The sequence below is a fragment of the Bombus huntii genome, chromosome 1, assembly GCF_024542735.1.
Source record: "Bombus huntii isolate Logan2020A chromosome 1, iyBomHunt1.1, whole genome shotgun sequence".
Lineage (NCBI taxonomy): Eukaryota > Metazoa > Arthropoda > Insecta > Hymenoptera > Apidae > Bombus > Bombus huntii.
The window spans coordinates 25,468,628-25,492,341 of NC_066238.1; the positions used below are offsets into that span (position 1 = coordinate 25,468,628).

The 23,714-nt window shown below is 29.9% G+C and overlaps 1 protein-coding gene across 5 annotated transcripts in view; it reads right to left on the reverse strand.

Annotated features, from left to right (window-relative positions):
- Window positions 1-207: 207 nt before the first annotated feature.
- The window catches only part of LOC126866270 (uncharacterized), a 95,326-nt gene continuing 71,819 nt past the window's right edge, over window positions 208-23,714 (reverse strand). For 2 of the 5 annotated variants that reach the window (XM_050619655.1, XM_050619645.1), the window contains exons 12-19: window positions 8,763-8,917; window positions 7,865-8,052; window positions 7,700-7,729; window positions 6,577-6,679; window positions 6,306-6,467; window positions 4,409-4,641; window positions 3,540-3,751; window positions 208-2,459 (exon numbers count right to left, since the gene is read on the reverse strand). In XM_050619655.1, the coding sequence (XP_050475612.1) occupies window positions 2,305-2,459; window positions 3,540-3,751; window positions 4,409-4,641; window positions 6,306-6,467; window positions 6,577-6,679; window positions 7,700-7,729; window positions 7,865-8,052; window positions 8,763-8,917 (1,238 nt within the window). In that variant the 3' untranslated portion in view covers window positions 208-2,304. The remainder of the gene's footprint in view (window positions 2,460-3,539; window positions 3,752-4,408; window positions 4,642-6,305; window positions 6,468-6,576; window positions 6,680-7,699; window positions 7,730-7,864; window positions 8,053-8,762; window positions 8,918-23,714) is intronic. The other 3 variants (XM_050619664.1, XM_050619672.1, XM_050619679.1) reach the window with 3 other exon arrangements.

Genomic DNA, 23,714 nt, shown 5'->3' on the forward strand with positions numbered 1-23,714 from the left:
GATCAGGCTCATAGAGACGTACTGAATGAAATGATGCACAATTTTTTTATCTTCTCGATATTTTTTCTTCTTTATTACCAAAAAAACTCATCTACGTGCCTGAAATCGCGTTCGTACGCATTTATCTGCTAGATGTTAATTTTTTATATAAATAAATAAATATATATATATATATACACATCGAATAAAATATAAATTCACCATGAGTAAACATACAAAATTTTATTATCATGTACACTGGTATAAATAAATGTCCAAATTAGTATCTCTGTTCCTTTTCAATTGATCGAACGATTCGATCCGAGTGTTACGTGACACAGTCTCGAACGGAAACAGAAAACGTGCACGTGTCATGAATTCCAACACTTCGGTTCTTTCTTCCTGCTCATTGACTTTATTATCATAATTTAATATTATTGGTCCTTAAACGTACACAACATAGTCTTGCAACAATACTTTCTATGCGCAACAAATCGGGTTTTTTTTCTGACAAACAGCGAACAAATACAGCTCATCCAGTTGACACCCTCGTTTTTATAGGCATATTGACGAATTTTCATACTCGGTTCCTTGACACGTGTTTAGGAGAGAACTTACGTCGAAGGCAGTTTAAAATAGTCTCAATTGTTAACCCTGTATTTAGGAAGAACCTTACGGATAGGTACTTAAACGATCCATGTTACGCTCTATAATTGCCTATATGCAATAAACCGGAAACTCGGCATTGTAATAATTAATTAAGTACGATTACGTCAGCCTTTCGGTTCATTCCGGATGCAATTAGTATTAAAAGGAAGTATACGCGTACCAGTGTTTCTTACATGTTTCGTATTATCATAAGCGTTCTCTATTGGCATACGCTTCTTTTTTTTGAAACACTGATTTTTTTTTATTCTATTTAAGATTTTCATCTGTTGCCGAACAACTGATCAAAAGCCCCATGGCTTATTGTATATTGTGTAATCGTACGTGACTGTATAAATATAACATTTATATGATTACATATATTTCTATAGAATGGGAACCGGTCATATTTAATTCCTTAAATACACCGTTCCATCGGTCTGGCAATGCTCAGCGTGAGAAATCGTTTCAAGTATTGTACACACTGGAAGCATCTTTCTCTCCAAGAAAGGAAAGTGTCTACAATGCAAGCCACGTTCCAAACGCTAAAACTTTTTATTCTTCAATTAATGTCAAGTAAAATATATTTTATAAAATATATATATCGTTTGTGTTTTTTCTTTTCGTTCGCTGAAGGATAGAATTATTAAAATTTCATTCTATTGCTGCGATCGACGAGCCATTTTCCAAGAATGTGCACGTTTGGAACGAGGCCTTACTTACTCAAGTTTTACTTCCTACTTTCGATAATATGCTTGGCCACGAAGGATACTCATGTATGATAAATATTCAATAGTCATCACGCCTCGCGATTGGACGGATGGCCGCGATTAAAAAATTTTATTCCGCTATCATCAAAAAAGTTCTTATTCGAAGAGAAGAACGAGACACGCCTTTTCACAATATTGCACGAATTTTGCACGTCGATATATCGATGTGGACCACCTCACTAGAATTTGTTTTACTCTGTAAGAATGGATATTACAAAAACAAAATGGGAGATTAAAAAGTGACAGGTGATAACGAAGAAAGGTAATGAAAGCGACTAAACAAAAAAGGAAACGAAAGTAACGAAAACGTACAAGAAGGATACAGTGGTACAAAGAAAAATTACTCGAAGAAAATTGTATAAAGTATGATCTTTCATATCTACAGCAATCTAAACAAAAGAGAAACATAGTTCGAAACAATACCTACAAAGTAACATATCAAAAGCAAACGAAAACTGCGAAGTGAAATTCTAATTATCGCGCAGCTACGAACATTTACAAATTAGATTGGAGTAGTGGTAAGTACTAATTTTAGAACCAAGATTAGATTACTTGGAACTTGTTCGCATATGTCCAGAGCTAGTACCTCTTGACGGCCACATGTGGTATTGTGTCCCGCAGAATTTAGAGTCTAAATTATAGACTGTGCCCTGTGAAGAGAATGCAACGCGTCCGCATTGGCCTTAAAGGCACTGATTATTTTTTCTTTTTCTTTTTTTTTTTTCGAAAGTTGTTTTGAAACTAATCGATGTGTAGTGTGCTTGCACTACCACGTATATACATGATACGTATATATTTAAGTTCAACTAGGCCGAAGCGTTTCGAGCTTCCTTGAGATGGAGACCCATAAGGTCCGCGAACGAACATGTCACTTAAGTACAAAAGAAATCACTAAGAGGGCACGACATGCTTAGGAGTTGCTGTTTTTCCCGTGATTATGCAAGTTTGGCCTCAAGGTCACGGCTCCCTCGACCCAGAAGTTAGGCCTTTCAAGCATGCTCTGCCAAAGCGACAGCTCTCGACCGGTTGCATCCATCCAGTCAACTGGTTTTCCGTAGTGTTTTCCTGGAAAGATTAATTTCTTTTATATATCAATTTCTTAATTAATTTCTTTAACTACCTCTATAACTATTCAAATTGAAAAATTTATATGTATAATCATGCAGTGTTATATTCTCATTAATGAAGAATAAGATATATTTTAAATATTGTTGGTTCTCACAAGTACGTGGAATCGATTTATTTAATAAATACTTTTTATTTAACTACGATTTATTTAATAGTGTAAAGTCCTGATAATCTAATACTGCAAATTCTTTATATGATCCCTTATAAAATTTGTATAAGAAGTCTGTATAAAAATCATAAGAGAAATGTTGTGGTATTCTGTGTGCCTTTATAATATCTTAAAATATAGTATTAGTAATAGTATATGTATATTGTATAATATGTATAATATGTATTAATAATCAATTTTGGAGTATTAGATACGAACATGAGATATTATATTTGTCTTATATCAATGATTATTATGTATTAACTAAACAGCGAACTAACTAGCTTTAGTATACATGTACATAGATTATAAAACATGTTAAAAATTGAAATGTGTTCAGAATGCAAATTGTGTGTTTCGTTTATAAAAAAAAGTCATAGTGTTGAAAATTACATTTTAAATAGAAAAAAGAGATGGAAGATTAATATGCTTCTCATAGCATGACATAATGTACATATGAGTCATAATATATGAATCATAATAATTTATGATCGTTTTCATTATGCTATAGAACGATATATAAAGTAAAAATCTTCAGTAGAATCAGAAGTATATGGGGTGATATGTATAACATCATAAATTACTTAAAAATTGTTACATGAAAATATCTTTTCAATCAAAATTGCATGTTATGAATATAATTTTTAATATAGATTATCTTGAAGTTTTATAAATGAAATGTTTATTATTCCATTATATTCTCGAAAAAGGGGTGAATAACTAATTATTATATTATACGGTTCAAAAAACACTAATTTTCAAGATAGTCTCCAAATAATTTCTAATAAATTATATAATAAGTTTCTTAAATACTAAAATTATAGTAAAACGTAAAGTATAAGAGTACTTTGAGCTGTGGTGATATGTACCTGTGCCAAGGTTGAATCGAACTCCGCCTAGAAATTCGTTGCTAGCAATACGATCATGGTCCCAGACTGTCAATTCCAGTCCACGTTCCGCTAGTTCTTGTAAACTAACATCTTTATAAATGAAAGTATGACCCCATACTGGTGAACCACCAGATCTGCGAACTACTCCAGTCTTTTGTTTCCCTGAACGTCCCTTGTCAGGCAATAAATAACTGAAAGTATTTATAATAATAATGAACATGTAGCTTTTTCTGCCTTAAATACGTTACACGATTTTTTGTAAAGATAGGCGAATTTACTGATTTTTGGCCAACATAATATCATTATCTATTAATTTTGATTAATTTATATCAATTTTTACTGCTAGGTGATGACTATCAAAACTTAGGAGAATTATTGACGTATATAAACAAAATTAATTGTGGACTGTAATTCATAATTGTCATTTATTTTATTAAAAAATATTAATTTGTTTCGTTCTTTTGATACATTTTTTAATGATATATATATATTCATTATCATTAGAGGTCTGAAGCTATTTTTTTTGTGTACTTTTCGAAATATTGGAAATATTTACTTACTGTTAATGACGTTTGTAATATAGAAATAAAAAGTTTATATGTATAAACCATAGAAAGAAAATTTAATGTAGGAATAAATATATTTAAGAGCTTGAAATTGTAGGTTATAAAAATCAAGATACTATATATACCTTCTAGTTTATAGAAATATATCTAGTTTAGTGAAATATATAGTTGAAGTTCTTTTTAGTTCTTTACTATCCTTTTTCAAAATTAGATGAAATTAAGTGTTTAAATGAAATTAGAAGTAAACTGTACATTGATATTTCGCTAATAATTATGGTATACCTTTTACAAAACGGATCACATGTTCCTGAATTCTTTGCTCTGGTTTGTAAATTTCTTGCTTCCTTTACAAGCACGTGTAATGCACCGCGACTCCAATTCTTCTTCGATTTAGAAGCACTACGATCTGTTCCTATTTCTCGATCTCGTTCTAGTTGTGTAGGGTCTGGTGGTACGAACTTTAGACCGACGATTACCTCACCTTTGTATGCAACAGGGTCGTCGAATGGTTCTGTCTAAAATTTATAATTACAATGAGTATTGAATACATAATTATTGAGAAACATATTTTTATTGTTTAAAATCATTCGAATCGTATCAAGAAATTTTGACAGGAAGAACGATGCAATTCTTTTGTGTAATACTTCTATATGTATTGTTTTGTAGGGGATGTTTCGCTTATTTTATCGATAGAAAAAAATGTACCAAGACAAAATTAATTGACTCGGAACGATGTCTGATTCGTGATTTTCGTTTCTAAGCTCTCAAGTTTATCAACATATTTTATACGGGATTAGATATTCTGATATATTTCGATCGACGTGTCTGTTTACTCTCAATAAAAAAGTATTAAGACTCTTGTGTTTAAGAACGATCGGTATAAAAGATATTTTAGCTTTAATTTTGTAAAACTTATCGTATGAAAGACAAGGGAAACATAAACACAGGAATAATGCTCTGTATGTTTTATTGTCTCTCGTACGATAAGTAATGATTATGGAGTAATTAAAGATCAAGACGATAATAAAATAAAGCAAACAATATGTTTTAAGTAGATTTTAATAATAGTAATACTTCAAGTATTCTCAAATTTTAAGAATAATTCTTCTTATTTTAAGGCACGAATAATTAAAAAGAAGTGAATGACTAATTAAAGTAAATATGCAAAGTTTAATACTAATTATTCGATAAAAAAATTATATGCTGCAATACTATATAGTGATAAAAATTGGAGATTTCTAGCAAAGATTCTAGTTCTTGCACATGCAAATACATCATAAAATTGTGTAGTTAGAAGTTAGTTTGCAAGAATATCACGTATTTCCATAGAAATGCTTTCTTCCTTCATGCTATTATTCGAATTTGAATTTTCTGCATGTAAACGAATAGCCGAATACGAATAATTTGCCAGGTAGTATAATAACTCGTGCAATATTGCATTCTTACCGCGAAGTGTGTCAATTAGCTTTATTAACGCAAATAAAAACAAATAAAAAGAGGCTCTAATTACATACTGGAGAATAATTGAGTCAGTACGAAGACTTACTTTCCCCGGCCCATTCTCGCCGCGCTTTTATATCTAGAATGATCTGTATTGTGTAAAATTGTGCGCATTGTGTAAAATTACTGAAAAAGAGATACAATGCGAATCAAAAAATTCGACTAATTAATAAATCTTAAATCGAAGACGAGTTTTGTTTCTATTAGTGGAATAAAAACTGCAATAGTAGTTCAAGATAGAACTACGAAAACGAAATTAAAGTAGGCTAAGATTATCAACAAATTTTGGGAAATTGGGAAATATTATCTTTATTCAGTTACTTACTAGAAATAAAAAATTTTTTCAAGAAATATGCAATTAGTAAATATTTATTAATTATTATTAAAATTGATTTTTCTATCTACTATGAGATATAGAGGAGAAGCATCAATAGTTAATGTTTTTAATTTACAATAGATATTAGATGATTTAAGCTAAATGCATTTCACGATAATTAATAGTCAGATATTTTATTTGTTTCTTTTTTCATCTCCCCTATCCCTAAAGTCTAAACATGTCGATATTTAATAATAATAGATTTCTCGTTAGTCGCCTTGTATCTCTTCCAGCAATAATAAAACATTTCGTACATTTATGCTTGGTAACGTACTTGTGCTAGACAAGCTGTCGTACACTTACTCGTTCCTGAAGCGGATACCATTTCGGTGTGGGATCGTCGAAGATCTTGTTCTCCAGGGGCATTCGAACCTCGCCAAGGAAATCGTTGCGTCCAAACATGTCTGAATGCCAAACTGTCAGCCACAAGGTTCTGGTTTCTAGGCCGCTCAGACTCATATGGAACTGAAATGTCGTGGTGACGAACCATCCAAGCTCTAACTTTCATGCAGGAACAACGGAGCAACAGGCAAAACATTTGTGCTCAAGACTGGTCTCAAATGATAAAGCTTACCTTCAATGTTTCGTTAAACTCGGGATTCAACGTGTGTTTCTTCACCTTAGTTTTCCGTTTGCCGCTCTTTGACTTGTCCGGCAATAGGTATACTTTCACGTATCTGTTGAAGTGGATCGTATCAAAGAAGAATGTAATTTTATAGGAAATTGTTGGTTTTCGATGTACATAAAGTGTATATTAGGATCGTTTGTATTTAAATTATTATGTTCGTTGAAAGATAATTTTTATAGCAATAGAGATATAAATTTAATAAAATTTTGGAAATATGTTTCTAGAATATTTACATTGCTTTTCTTTTAAATTGATCGTCTAGAGACGCATTAATCACTATAATAAATTATAGGTCATGTTTTATAATTTGTGTTTGATTGAAATTTTTTAATTTCCTTTGTATAGAAGAAACTGCTTTTGCTTTTACAACATACATTATTGTGACTATACTCTACATATTACAGTATAAAATATGTTATGAATTTATGGTCCTTTGAAATAATAAAAATATTAAAAAATATGTAGGTGATATTTATAGGTGGCATTTAGACATCAAGGCAGTGAAATGTGTATAATGGTATAAAATGGATGACATGTGTATAGATATTTTTAATGCGAAATTAAATTGTTTATAATTTGACAAGTATATCTGAATCTAAAACATAATTTAGTAGAGAAATTTTCTTCGTTATTTTGGTATCTAGAATTACTCTTTATAAATATCACCCAAACATTTTTAACACTCTGTATAATAACACTACATATTTCAAGTTATTACAATTTAATTATGAATCTTGCTTTCTCTTAATTTTTGAAAAATATGCTTTTGTAATTATTGTTTTTTCACCGATACTAAAGTAGTCAGGAATATTTGTAAAAAGGACGCAAAGAATTATAAATAAATTTGAAATATCGATCCTATCATACAGTTTCTTCTAAACATTCCAACTTCTTACGATATTCTTATATTTTTCTTATGATATTTTGTTACCAAGGAATACGATTAAAGAAATTTCTAATTTTTATGATAAATTTGTAAAAATTTCAATCTATTGTGCATATAGTATATTGTAGAGTAGTTTTCGTTGTCTGATATATATTACGTCTGTAAGAAAAGAAATGTACTAACGTGTTGAAAACTCCTACAATTTGGCAATAACTATTCATAAGTAAGAGGATAATTAGTTTTTTAATTATATATATTATATAGTGATTAATTATATTGGGCGAGACACGTAATCGATAGTATTAATCTGACAAATGATTTTTCTTTCATGAGTCATGCGTTACTTACGGATCGGATCGTTTGCGTTTTACGTCAACAGGAGCTAGATTTTTGCATTTTGTTACGTGCACCTCGAATGTTAGGTGCTTATAATCGTATTGCAAAGCGAATTCGACTTCTCCTGTGACGACAACCGAGCGACAGCACCGTCCTTCACCAGCACCGCTATAAACCGACGCCATAGAATCTGAACGTGCCTGAAAAATGTATATTAAGTATTTATATAGATTCATATTCCAACAACGCAAGATAATTTGTAATCGATAAATATACGAAAAGGAATTGCGGATAACAGTGAATTGGAAGTTTTCTTCTTTCTAACAACTCTTTTTCCTTTAACAGCCTCTCTCAGAGAGGTTTTCATCTTTAAGAAATTCAAATTTGGAAATCGTTGCAGTATGGTTTCTTGACAGATGATAATTTTTATTTATGCTTACGTGCATCTATATTAAGAAGGTATTTCTTCTATACATGTTATTTTATAATATTAAAGACAAATTTCAAATCTTTCAAACCAATTACTTTTAGTTGTAGATCTTTTCTTTTCTTTTCTTTTATAGATATTTTGCAATGTACAATTAAAGGAAACAAAGAGTTTTATCAAACTATTTGGACAAATTAATCAGTGAAAAACATTTTTACGTCACAATAGAATCACACGTAATATGATATAAGCACGTAGAATGACGCCTTAGTTATAAATATGCAGAACCAGGAAAATTTGATATTTCAGATATCCCAGGAAATTTTTCAAACAAAAATAAAATCAGTTTAAATAAAACAAAATTTTATTTTTAAATATTTTTGTCGTACTTGTAATCAAATATAAGATATGCTCGCCTCTAATTCAACATTTAATATTCCAGTAACACATTAGATTTGAAGCTGTTTTAAATTTGCTACTTACTCCAAGACTCGACAAAGATGCACGGGTTGCAAGGTGTCCAGAATGTAGTCCGGAATCCATGTCATCTACATCGATCACTGTGTGACTAGAGCCTGATCGTGATCCTGCACCGATGATTGGAGTACTACATGCTTCTGACAAGCTACTTCCATCATCTGTAACATAAAGTATACGAATAATATAATTAGACACGTCATTGATTAATAAGCCAACCGGTCTTCATCTTTCTAAAGAGTTTTTCGTTTTCGTTTCAAATTTCGCGTGTATTTGAACGATATTTATGTTTCCATTCGATAGAGGAATGCAAGAATACAAGAAAAATATAAAATTCACGAAATATAAGTGTTTCTATAAAAATCACAATAATTTGTTTCGCTACTTTTAGAAAATAATATATTTGTTGTTTGTATCTTATCTTATACAAAAGAATCTACAATTTACTACAAAATAATTTCTTCGCAGAGATTTAAACTACTTTAATAAAAATAAGAAATTGTGTATCTCTGTTAAAAGTACAAAGTTTAATGATTGTAACATTTTACATATTTAAAAATGTACACCTTTAAGCCGAGAACAAGAAATGAATGTAATAAAAAACTAAGCAAATTATTAGAAAATTATAACACGATGAAACTGACTTATTCCATCCTCAGAACTGTTATCGCAGCTTTTCTGCTGATCTGCTTTTCGTATTCGACACTTGGGAAACAACTCAGAATACGAAGATAAATTCCTGCGTTCGTCCGATTTTCTAATCGTATGTTTTGAAAATATTTCTGCGAAGGAAGATTCACTGTCGCTTTCAAACTCCTTCCTCTCGTCAGAATCATTCTTTTTATTAGTTTTAGAAAGTATCGTTAAACTGCGTTTTATGCCAAACGAAGGACTGCTCGAAGAACTCATAGAATTAATTGTTAATGCACTTTCCTCCAATCCTCTCGGTCTGTAATTACTTTGCTGTATTAATGCGCGATTATCATCGACGTTTGCTGGAATTTCATTCTTTGTCAATGAATCATCCGATGCCATTCGTTTCATCTCCATCTGATCCTTTTTTCTTTCCAAATCTTCATTTTGTAAAATCTTCTCATTTGATAATTCTTCTTCGATGTGATTTCTACATTTAGGATAACATGATGCACCACAACAGTCAAAGAATAAATTGGAAGTGATACGTCGCGCTAGATTCCTCACTGTCCAGGACCGATTTGACACGTTGAAAGTGGTATAACCAGTAGCCTTTGTCATTTTCACGCGCGATTTTCTCGTTCTGCGCCCTTCACACACGTTGGAAACTTCTCCACGAGCAACCCGTTGCTTGCAACACTTTCTTTTGCTTGGAGAATCTGCCGGAAGTTCGCTCGTTTCACTTCGATAACTTCCAACGGAGGAGATCCTTTGCCACGAGGCAGTGTTTCATGAAAACCTGCCTCGTACGTTTCGATCGTTCTTCCTATTTTCTCGACAATTCTAATGAAATGTAATATCGTTAGCCGGTGAACAATTAGAGATGTGCATTAGGGTCGTTTTCGGTGTCGAGCTTCGTTAAATGCCACTCGTATTCGTTTTCGTTCATTGCGATAGTTATGTGCAAGTAATTTCGTGTAATTTCTCGCGCAATTTCGCGATCAACCCTTGGGCAATATACGCGAAATGGTGGAACGAAATGCAAACAGAAGCGAAACATTCTCGATACTAACGAGTTCGTTTATGTCCATGGTCGTTTCTGATAATGTAGCGAGGGGAACGAGCACTACGATAAAACTGATTTTTACTTCCTGTTTTCCGTACTGAATGTGTAGTGGCTTTCACGTTCAAGGTTCTGCCTCCATGGAATTACGATAAGGGACAAAATTAAAATACGTTTGAAAATTTCCTACGAAAGACACGATTGCTCAGATCGTTGAATTCTATTGTTATACAAAAGTTTGGAGTACAGTTTCTACGGCAAGTACGATGGGGTTAATGATAATTAGATAAGTGTGGGTAAGTTCAAAATACAAAAGTGGACAGTATAAAACAATTTTCTACCAAAATTTCATTTTCTATATTATATTTATAAATCTAATGATTCTGATATATTAATTATTATTCTGTGATGTAGAATAATTGTATTGATTTAATTATTAATATACTGCGGACATCTATACATTTACCGGAAATTTATAGATGCAACAATATACAGAATACAATATAGGTAACATGCGAAAATATATAAAATATCTAAAGAAATGTTTTTGTTATAATATTTAGCGAATAAAGTAAATCTCTACGCAGGCTCCATTTTTTAGTTATGTTCGTAAATATTTAGATTTATCTTTAGAGTTTATGTAAGTGTCAATGATTAATATAAAATTTTACTTGAATGAGATATAGAATGAAACTTATACTTATTCGAATTGAAACTAGATATGTTATAATAAAAGTTTACGATCAACAGACTCATTTATAGGATTTTTTCGTATCATATTCGCATTTCAGGTGCAATGTCTACGAGCGACTACAAGAAATGTGTGCCAAGGTGAATGCTGCTAGGTAAGAAAAAGCCTTTGTAACTCGTACATTTTATACTTCAGATTTTAGCATATTAAAATTTCCATGTATTGTATACCACATTATTAAACATATGTTATACAATTTTCGAAATTATTATCCTTATACCTACTTATTTCCTTTTGAAAAATAAAATTAAGTGAAAACATGATACGACGATAAATGGATTTTATTAATATTTGATTTGCAGTTTCTTTACGATTCCTTTATATTAGTTCGAAAAGTGAAGTGTAAATTTTCAATATATATATATTAAGTTGATAAAAAATAAATGGCTAATCTAAATATATTGGAATTCATTGAGCAAGTTAGATGATAATTATAGATTGTTTTTAGTTATTTTTATGTCACAAGGAAGATTAGACTTTGCAGAATAGTTTAGCACATCTTTGTATATTCTTAGTATTTCGTACAACTTATTTCCAATAATATATGTAAAACAGTTGAGTTGAAATATATATCTTTTATGACTCATGATACTTTTAAATAGTTCGATAATGTTTTAAACAGCAATTTCTACTGTATAATTAAATTTATTATTACTTAATTAATTCACGGGACACTGGAATTATTTTTAAAAATGAAGTAAGCGTATAAGCTATTGAGAAATGAAAGTAGATATAATTTTTTATTTGTAGAATGGCTAAAAAAATAAAATGCATATGTATTATATTCAAAAGTATATTAGATATATATAAGATATATATAAGATTATAGTCATTGAGTGATCATGGTACGTGACAATTTATTTCACAATCTAGTAATTTAGAAGTCTCATCGATTAAAGCTTTACTTTCTTCTATTCTTAAGAAGTACAGTAGCTTGTTCTTTTTATCGGTGCACTATATTCTAATTTTACATAATAATATATTTTAATATTACATTTTAGGCTTCTGATTCTATCAATTCCTCGACATCGACTAAACATTTTCATGCGTTAATGATAGTGATTATATTTGTATTTCAAATAATCGATACATATGAAATCATGACATTTAATTCGATACACTTTGTTGCGTGCTGTCCTAATAATAGAAACAATCCAATATTTGTATTAGCACCAGTTAAAAGTGTTGAACTACAAAATGAAACGCAAAGAAGATATGAAAAAAGAATACGAAGACGATCGTCTCGTTTAAAGTTTCACACCGAGTTGCCCTATTTTCGTGTGTACACAGCAGTGAAAACACGTTAAGTAAGTACAGTATAGTCAGTGGAATCAATATAACGTTTCCACTCCCATGATTCACTCGAAAAAGTATCTGGAAAGGTAACTTGTGTTATTCGAGTGAACCTTTGACATCTGTACAATTATGTGTGAGCATACACCCACGCGATCGGTAAACACCGTTCCCGATACGCGATGCACATGAGCCACCTAAGTATCACAAGTATGCATAGATAGATGAAAGCCTAGCCTAGAGTTCTCCTAGACACTGCAATATCATTTTCAAACTGCCATCGATATAGTGCGATAAGTTTGTAAGAGAAACGTTATGATATCATTTTGGAATGTTGTCACTTGTTTCATGCTTTTACACGGACTTATATATACAGGGTGGTTGGTAACTGGTGGTACAAGCGGAAAGGGGGTGATTCTACGTGAAAAAAGAAGTCGAAAATATAGAATAACAATTTTTCGTTTGAGGCTTTGTTTTCGAGAAAATCAACTTTGAATTTTCGCTCGGTACGCGTGCACTTTATCACGTCTCGTTATAACGGATCTCACTCTAGATCGTTGTCTCGATGGAAAAATTAAAAAAAAAAAATTTTTATTCTATATTTTCGACTTCTTTTTTCGCGTAGAATCACCCCCTTTCCGCTTGTAACATCAGTTACCAACCACCCTGTATATATATTTATATGTATATATCTATCTATCTATCTATCTATCTATATGTATGGAATTAAATTTTGTGGCAGACTATGGAGGAACTTGAAGTATTTAAACTCATTAGTAGGAGATGATGACAGGGTTGCTTGACGGGTGATTGACGGTGCGATAAAATAACGAAGAATTTAAAATGAACGATTTGGAAAATAAGTTGTAAGCTACAGGCTACTTTTCCGTAATTCTACAATTTTACGTCAAATAAGATAATTTGACAATTTGTCATTTGTGAAATTTTCTTGTAAAAGTTTGTATCATTAACATAATTTGTATTATAATTAAAATATATATTATTATTGATATAACTAATAGTAATTTATAACTAGTGACTTGTGAAATTTCATTAATAATATTAATTAAATCGTGTAGGTAGATTCTGATACCAGAATGGTATAAAGAATGATATATTCTTTCGACATTTCACAGAAAATAATTGCGTTAGATGTAATGATATTTAAAATCTGACATTTATAGTACTATATTTTTAAATATGCAATTGATTTGAAATATGTGATATTAAATTTTCCGGTTTTAAATTTATAATACTGTATTTGGAAGGATTAAAATATAAATTGAAAATGATAAATCAATATCTCTTATACGTAAAATACAAATGTTTCTAAAATTTAAGACGTTCTCTAGATGTTTATTTTTATGATACGATATTGTGTATTCTATATTTTAATTTCTTTTAATAATAGAGTACATTATTTGATTAAATATAGGAGTACCAAATAAGAAAAATCCACCGAGATAGGCAGGCAATAGGCGACTATTATTATCATTATTATTATTATCATCATTATTATATTATTTGATTAATAATTATATTATTAAATATATTATTTGCGAAGAATGAAACTTCACATCAAAAGAATTACAAAGATTTATATTCTAGGATTAATGGATTTTTTTTTTAAATACCAGTAAACTATACGTGATTATTGGCAACAATGATGAAATGTCTACATTTCTTAATTTCAGACTTCTCATGTTAATAAGGTATGACGTTATTAAGTTCCTTTAGTTCGTCACACTTTCTTTATTCCATGCTTAATAACCAAGATTAATTGCAACAAAGTACTAGTATGTTCATGAACTTCGTCATAATGAGTTGATCGTGCTCAAATTAATATCAAGAACATGGACATTGTAACACATGATAATATTACTTTACTAAAGCACCTATTAGATAAATAACATTTGTAATTTATGCCGTATATTTGTTTTAATAAATTCTTAATCATTTTTTCAATTTTAATTATAAACTTTCTTTAAAGATTAAGAATTATCTATAATTATATCAGCGTATGTGTGCGTGTATATGTCTGTATGTAATATGAACTGATACACATGTATGTAAAGGAATTGATACACATCTTGATGATACACTGAAGTTATTCAATATACTCACTTGGAATTAACACTAATGACCTTTTTTTAGAGATATTTTTCTTTCTTCTTTATATACACACTCATGCTAATTTTAAACATAACCATTAACACGATACATATAATAAATATGAATATATAAATTTAATAAAATATAAAATACGTAATAATAAGAAATCTGGTATAAAATTTTCAAAACGTGTTACAATTTATAGCTTTTTTTGCAATACACATGATTGTAAGGATAAGCATCAACTTCTTCATTTTACTATTACAATATCCATTTATATCTATTTTAATAATGAGAAAAGGATATATATGTAAGGAATATTAAATATGAATATGAATATATAAAAAAGTAGTGGTAAACATTTAGACATAATTACATAAGGTTTTAGACAAAAATATATTTGAGATGTATATATAAACAAAAAAATAATTTCAATCAGATTGTCAAAAGCATGCAGTTGCATCTACAACACGGAGATGGAAATACAATTAACATTAAAGAGAAATGATACATTCCTCTAATACAGGAATAAAATGCAGCGCTAATTATTAACAGAAAATAATCTTCAACATATTAAATTGTTTAAAACATGTTATTGAACAAAAAGATATAGGAAATATTAAAAAAATATTAAAACTTCTATAGAAAGTTGCCATTTTACATTTTTTAACGTCTTTTTTTCGACATTTCTTTTAATATTTAAACAACGGTTTCTTTTACGTCAAAAGCTTTTTACTCTCTGACATTTATATACTATACTTCAATGTACTGCAAAACATTTTTGTTCTATTATCTATATTTATTTCAGATATAGAATATAGAAGTCAAAGTTATGCTAGTATTCGAATTTTTTTCGAGACCGACTGCATGTACGAATAACGGCATATTTTCACTTCAAGTATGCTTTTTCGTGATTATTATCTTTTGGCCAATTCAAGTCACGCTTCGATAGAGTAATCCGATAACTATAATGCAACAGCATTTGTTTGTAAGATAGAATTCTATTCCTTTATTTAATTAATCCACATTATTTTACATAGCTTTGCCTGTTAACTAACGCGCCAATTGATCTAATTAGTGGTAGAAGTACAAAGTCGACTTTTAAATGAAGGAAATGCACACCGAATAGAAGCCACGTGTGGTTTTAATTTACTTCTACGCTTTTAATCGAATTCCACAGTTTCTGCTAGCTTTGCGAAAAATCTATTTACTTTGGTGTTCAATTCGTTTAAACCGTGGCAGCCTAAATTTTCGCGGTTATTCAACATATATCAATTGCATATATACATATATACATGTATTAAATATTTTGTAAGTAGCTTCTACATATGCACATTTTCAGATCTGTTTCAAATTTCACCAATACTATAATCGACTTTCATCACATTATTAGTTATTTCTAAGTTATTTTTAACAGTTATTTCTAACAGGTCGAAATAAATATTAGACTAGGATAATCGAGGTATTCTGCTTGGAGGAGCGTTAGAGTTAAAAATCGATTTACCTATATCCAGTACGTTTTGAATATTTCTCATACACAGAAAGATTGTTAATATCAAATACCAGTACTTGAAAGTTGTTAACGTTGAATATCTTGACGTGAATATCAAATACCAAGATTCTCAGATTGCTGATATCGAATATTGCGACTAAGAATTTTAAATTACAAGCATCAGTACATAATTACACATATGGATATAATATATAAGCAAACTGTATCTTTGTGGATTGAAGATATACCCCTAATTTATATTTCTCCGATCTTCTATTTGTAATGACAAATATTTTATTTATTTGTCTAAATATCTGTGTTACACGATTATATGATATTCTTATATATTATAGAACATTGCTAATAGTTTTTAGAATTTTGTGATGTGAAGATGAGCTCGAAAATTAATGGAACTTTAACATATTTTTCCAACAGACCGGTTGAGGTGTGACGTATGATTCCTTTGAAACTTTTCATCTTCATGATAAGTACAATGCGATATAATAACAAAATTTGATCTTGAACTTCAAGGTCAAAGTCAATTTCTAGCTTCTTTTTTATAGATCCTCGTCGATGTAGAGGTGGCAGATCATTTTCGAACACTCTGTACATTTTTAGATTTGTTTTAAACTTTATAAGTTTCTAATCAAATTTCAAAATGTTTTGAATAACACACGTAACGTATTCATAGAAGATTTCTACAAATATACTTTTGTGGGCAACTGTATGTAGGTATTCGTATATTCGGTTTATTCTGGCTTGTAGAAACTTAAATCATTATAATTTTCTGTCATTTGTTACCTAACAATGCAATTATATCAATATAAGAGATATTAATAATTAAGGATTGAGTGACATTTTTCAGATATTATTTAATAATTATTCAGATATCATTGGAAATTATTAAAACTATCGAATATGAGTACCAGCTTAAGTGTAATTTAATTTTATTTTTACATATTAGATATAAATTTATAATCCCACATATGAATATTCAAAGATTAGATATTTCATTGCTAATTTTATTATGCTTGGAAAGTAATGTTTAAAACAAAATGTTTAAGCTTATTGTGGTTATGTCGTCGATATTGCGTCTTTAACAACATTGAATAGAAATAGAGGACAATGTTAATTACTGTATGATGTATTATTAATTTTAATTTATTTATATATTTAATTGCTGACTAGGAATATTTTTCCTCAATGTATGTAAATGACTGATTATATGCAAATTTGTATGAGATATAGTTTCAGGGGTACGATACATATGTGAATGCATTATGATTTACATATACAGGGTGGTTGGTAACTGGTGGTACAAGCGGAAAGAGGGTGATTCTACGCGAAAAAAGAAGTCGAAAATGTAGAATAAAAATTTTTCGTTTGAGGCTTTGTTTTCGAGAAAATCGACTTTGAATTTTCGCTCGGTACGCGCGCACTTTATCACGTCTCGTTATAACGGATCTCACTGTAGATCGTCGTCCCGATGGAAAAATTAAAAAAAAAATTAAAAAAAAAATTAAAAAAAAATTTTCATTGTATATTTTCGACTTCTTTTTTCTCGTAGAATCACCCCCTTTCCGCTTGTACCACTAGTTACCAACCACCCTGTATATGTATATAAAGATATCTAAATAGAAATTTGTTTTATCATTACAGGTTCCAAAGTGTTTTGCATTTTGAATATTTTCCACAATACATGTTCATGCGCATTACATACTTTTTGAATATTACAAAGTTATTTCTCGTAGAGTCCCTGAATACTTCTATAGCTCCCATATATTTCATATCTATCAATGATAAAATATCAATAACTTCACATTGATATTTTCAACAAATTACAATATTTATCGATACTCATTGAAGAATATTATTAGAGACATTGGCATAAATTATAAACTTTTTTCGATATGCTTAATGCTATCTTGGACAAAAAGTTAATTATAATTTTAAAACCATGATATGTAATATTATCACACGACACTGGATCCTACATACGCAACAAAAGAATACTTTCAGTTTACAAAGTAATTCTGATATGTAAAAGACACTGATGTACAATGAGTAATATCGAAAAGACTATTGTTTGACAAGACTATTGCACGTTGTTACTTAAATAATATAATAAAATGAGAATTATTTTTCAGGCAGACATTCCTATAGTATATTTTCTATATATTCCGTGTTTTAGTTTATACAGTATTTCTTCATACTGTACTTGCATAAACATTCGTGGTTTATTTACTATATTCTAAAAAGTTCTGCTAAAGACGATTATATTCTGTTTCTTTTATTTCATTTTGGATGATTTCATTTTAAATTAAAATTTTTCTTGCAAGCTTTATATCTTTTATTATTATGCAATCAAAAAATGATAATATTATTTTCATAATAACGTTATATATGTCATAACAATGTTATCCATATTAGCAAGAAGATCTCGTATTGTAATAAAAGGTTTCTTCAATCATTTCTCTTTATAGATTGTTTCCATATACAATGACTGTGAAAGTCTTTGATCACTTCCATAGAAAACTTCTATTCATATAGAATGTGTTAAATAAAACATTTTGAACATTGCTGTTACTAAGTAAGTATATATTTACTAAAAAATTAATATACAGCATGCATATGCATGTAATAAGTTAAGGACTCACTTAACACTGTTTAAATACTTTTGTGATTTCTGCGAAATATACCCTGTGCATCGCGCTGCTTAGGCTGACCTACTTTCGTTCGTGTAAGGAGGTTTGCTCGTACACAGGGGTATTTCGCCTTATTTTTAATTCACAATAACTAAACAACAAAGCTGACAACGCAATTTTTGTATTCTTGATTTTCATCTTATTTTAGCTTCAAGAATCACCCCTTAAGTATTTTGACACCTGTAAACGAACACCCTGCATGTATACTTGCACTAAATATTTTGTAATTTGTATGAATACTTTCGGATTTATTAGAAACTTTGTCAATATAGTCACGATAGTTGAGTTTCATAACAGTCCCAATAAAATTTCTAAGTATTTCATACAACATAATTGTATATAATTTATTGCAATATGACGATTGTAAGTGACATGCGAAATATATTTACAAGAGATATCTACAAACATTCGAATATTCAGTCAAAACTATATCTAACGATTCTCGAATCAACAATCTTTTTAAAATTAATTACAATTCTTGAACAGATGGTATCTACTGGCCCATATATTTCATTCAAATGCTATATAATATTGTATCATAGTAGGACATAGAATTTTGCAGCTGCAGAAGATCAACACTGAATTATTTACTCTTGAAAATTTTTAACCATAACAATTTGCCGCTACTGAAGCAGTCGAAGTTCGAGGTAATAAATATCCAATAAAATGCAATTTAGTTGTTCTGTAACATGTTAGAAAATATTTCCATTAAACGCAATGACGTTAAATCGCAGTGCAATTTGAATCTGACGTAGCATCTGTTCCGTCATAATGTGCACACTAGAGTTTAACCGAAGAAAAAACCGAGGGAAAAAGATTAGGTGTTCGGCTCGTCAGTCGAATACCGTTTTCTTGATCAGCAAAAAGGTGACACGCATTTCAAAAGTCGTTGGCAGCGGCATACCGGCTCTGTCCATTGACTTTCCAACTAACGTTACAGAAAATGCACGTGCCTATGTTGAAAGGTAGGTGTATTCGAAGATAAATTAGGCTTTAACGCATTATTGTTATTAATTGTACGCTGTTGCTTTTTATTTCTCGCGCACCTATATAATTAAAAGCAAAAGGTGCTATAATCACTATCAAATACTTTTTATTCCCATGATTATAACGGAAATCAATTGCATTTCTAGTGCAAAGTTAATGCTCCTTTTCTTCAGTCCTACTTTTAGAAAAGATTTTGAAGTTCGTCTTTAACATTTTCAATTTTATTCATGCATATTTTTTTCATTTCGTTCCATTTCAATCTTTATCTCATCTTTTACTGAAAAATGTATTTTAAGCTTTGAATTAAAGTACCGTTGCCAAGACTTCGTGTAAATAGAATTATGTCTATTCACAATAATTTATTATTGCACATGTTAGTAACATTAAAGCTTCAAAAGTGATTGTTATATTGGTATTTTACTACTAGTCTTAAAAATTTGAAATTCAATAATTTATCATACTTATTAGAACTGTATCCGTACTTAATATATGTGAAGTATAGTTGAATACAAGTAAAAAGAACATTTCATTTATACACTTTATTAAAATAATTCCGTTGCAACCAATTGCAATCATTACGTTTTTATAACTTCAGAGTAGTTTACTATGTGTAACACTTTAAGTAAAATATTTTGGTTTTTACAGTTTGAAAATTATGTTTAATATGAAATAATACTTAACAGTAACGTTAATGAAATTGAATAAAAATCGAATTTTCTGAAATGAGATAAAGCTAACACGAGATTAGAAACGATAAAATAAAGCTTATAAAAGAGTTTTAAAATAAAACATCTAATAGATCGAAGTGTCCATGTTACAAAACACGAGCAACACAGTTTCTTTACGGGAAATATATTCGAAATTGAGTAACGGAAACACGTACATCTTAGTTTCCTACATCGAACGAAATCCTAAATACATAGTTCTATCGCATGGAAGCTTAACAAGTTAACGTGTAAAGAGAATATCGCGAGGAGCGTGAGTTGCGAATCTATAGACGGAGGGGCGATATCGACGATCACCACTATCCTCCAAGAGTAATGAAATATAAAAATATTATATTTTTTATAATTTTTAAGAATTTTAAAAAATTTGTTAGATATATAATTAATGTGAATTTAATTACTTAGGCTATATAGAATCGAAGATATTGAAATACATAATAGAGATATTAAAATAGAAATTATAAGTAAAGTTTAAATTTTGTAAAGGAAGATTCAAATATGTACTTGTACTAATGTATAATATATACTTTTATGCATTTCGCTCTCGCCTTGTCTCCCAAGAAAGGCTTCTCGAGTCGCCACTGCGAGAAAGCGGTTTCGGAGCAACATGCTACACTTGCGTACAATGCACGAATCGTGCCATGAAATGTATACAGCATTATTATTGGCGTAGAAACGACGGTATAAGTCTTGTTACCTAATAGCAATCGAGACATTCTAATAATAGATACATTAGTTTATGTAAATTCAAATTTGTATAAAAATAAAGGAAAAATAAAAGTAAAACATTCGTTTCACTCTTTAAACATTGTAACGTGTGCCTGTCCTGCACATTACTGCAGATTTGAATTTTTCGATCAAATAAATGTTTAGGTAAACATTCATGTGGAATAGTGTGACATCAGGGAAGGACGTGACGTGAGGGGTAATTGTTTATTAGCGTTTTCAAGATATGTTGACGTTGTTAAAGAGTGTTGCGAGCGTTACCAAGGTATGTTTGGGGAAAAGTGAGCATGGAAAACATTTTAACGAGAGTTGAGAGACTCAGAGTTGAATTTATCGTTGTCGTGTGAAGATCGTTGTGTTCTTGTGTCGTAGAAATAGCGGGTAACGAATACGTGAAATGGGGTTTTATATTCGATTTCGTGTGAGTGCAAACGATATTGTATTAATCATACTGTTATCTACAAACTAATAATATAACATTCCTACATTCACAGTTCATACAATTTTGTAAACTTTGAAAGTTTTAGAGCTCATATGTTTTTAATTTTATTGGTGGTACAAAAAATAGTTTGATTAATAACGATGCAAACGATAATAAATAAAAGTTTTTGTCATATAGCTTTATTCGATTTGGTAAATTTTCAATATTATACAAAATATAGTTTCTACATTTCACAAGCATTGTTCTCTGATATCCTACTTCTAAAGTCTGAATGTTTTCAAACTTCTGCAATCCTCTAGGATTTCCACCACTGTCAAATCTATTTGCTTTTCAATTCAATCTCAATCTATGACTAATCTCCATACAGTCTACAATCTATATGGTATACAATACTCCATATGTCTAAACTTGCCAGGAAACAAACAATTCGTATAACTGGAGTTTACAAATAGGGATTCACTGATTCTCTACACTAGCCTGGTTTCTTGTACAAATAATAGGATTTCATGTGTATATAAGTGAATTACTAATAAATGAAATACTATTATATTTAAAATTCATTGCAAAGAATATTTCCAATTTTTATTATTATCTTCATTCTCATTTAAACGATAAAATGTCACGTTCAGATGTATAAATTTTTGAATTTTGAAGAAATTTATTTAATTAAAATTTCGTTTTATCAAATGGATTTGGAATTGTACTCTATTTAGAATTCATTAAAAAGATGTTTTAAATATCTTTTACTGTCTGTACGCTCACTTAAATAATAAGATTCTATGTCCAGATAAGTGGAGGAATTTATAATTTTTGTATAATATCTCATTTTAATACATAGAATTTTACTACATTTACAATCTACTGAAAAATCATTTCAATTTTTCCTATTCTCTGTACTCTGTAATCAACGAAGAATTTCTAATGATTTTACTGGTAATTATAGCTTGCGTACAATCGGCTTAGCTTTGTTGCGACACGTGCTAAAATTTAATATCGGCTAGACCGGTTGCAATGTACGTTTGTTCTCCGTGACACTAAGATATTCCTCGAATTTTTCTCTCAGTTCACGCGTGTACTCGTAAACGAGGAACGTGCTTAAAGTATACTACGTGCGGAAAATATACGGTGAGTTGTTGGAACGCACGGAATTATGCCAAGCACGCCTGACATAGGCAGTTGGAAGGATCGACATAAAGTTCTCCAGATCGCAACGCCACGACTGTATACGGCAAGCTGAAATGCAGATACTAGCTCAAAGCTAGCGATTATTGCCTTTTAAGTGTTCAAAGTTGGAAACCTTTTTAATGTGTTTGTTTTCAAAAAATAAGTAACAGTTTCTCCTTTTCCTCCTCTCTCTTTCTCTCTCTCTCTCTCTCTCTTTCTCTCTGTGGGTGTTTACACATATAAAATATTTCAAAATATGCAAATAAAATATATGAACTCATAATTATTGGAACAAGTAAATTTACATCTATTGCACGCTTATTAGATATAATTTATTCTATTTGATATTAAACACAAAAGATAATTTTTATGGAAAGAAATCAGCCTTCAACCAGAAAGTTCCATAATTATGAAATTAAAAGTTAATAATCTGGTTTAGTCGTAATAGAGATTACTATACATATAAAAGATAAGTTAATTCGTTTTTTGTTATTAAGAAGTTACATTAAGCCTTAAAAATCAGAATGGGGTCCTCAAAATTAACACATTATGAAATGTATGCAATAAAAAAATTACTTCGAATCACTTTATCTTCCATCTTACAATGAAACAAATTTTCTGGTTATTAATTAATTCTTGCTTAATAAGAAACGATTTGAAAAATTCAAATTAAAAATTATCGTTAAAAAACTTTTTAATAGGAATACATTTTTCCCACAAAGAAGACTCATCCAGTGACTTAATGACTAACAAATCATTATAGTAGTTGATGCGACTATAAGGAATCAATTAAAAGATGGAAAAGAATGTAAAATATGAAAATATAATATACCATACTAGTGCAAGTCTTTGTTATATAGAATGT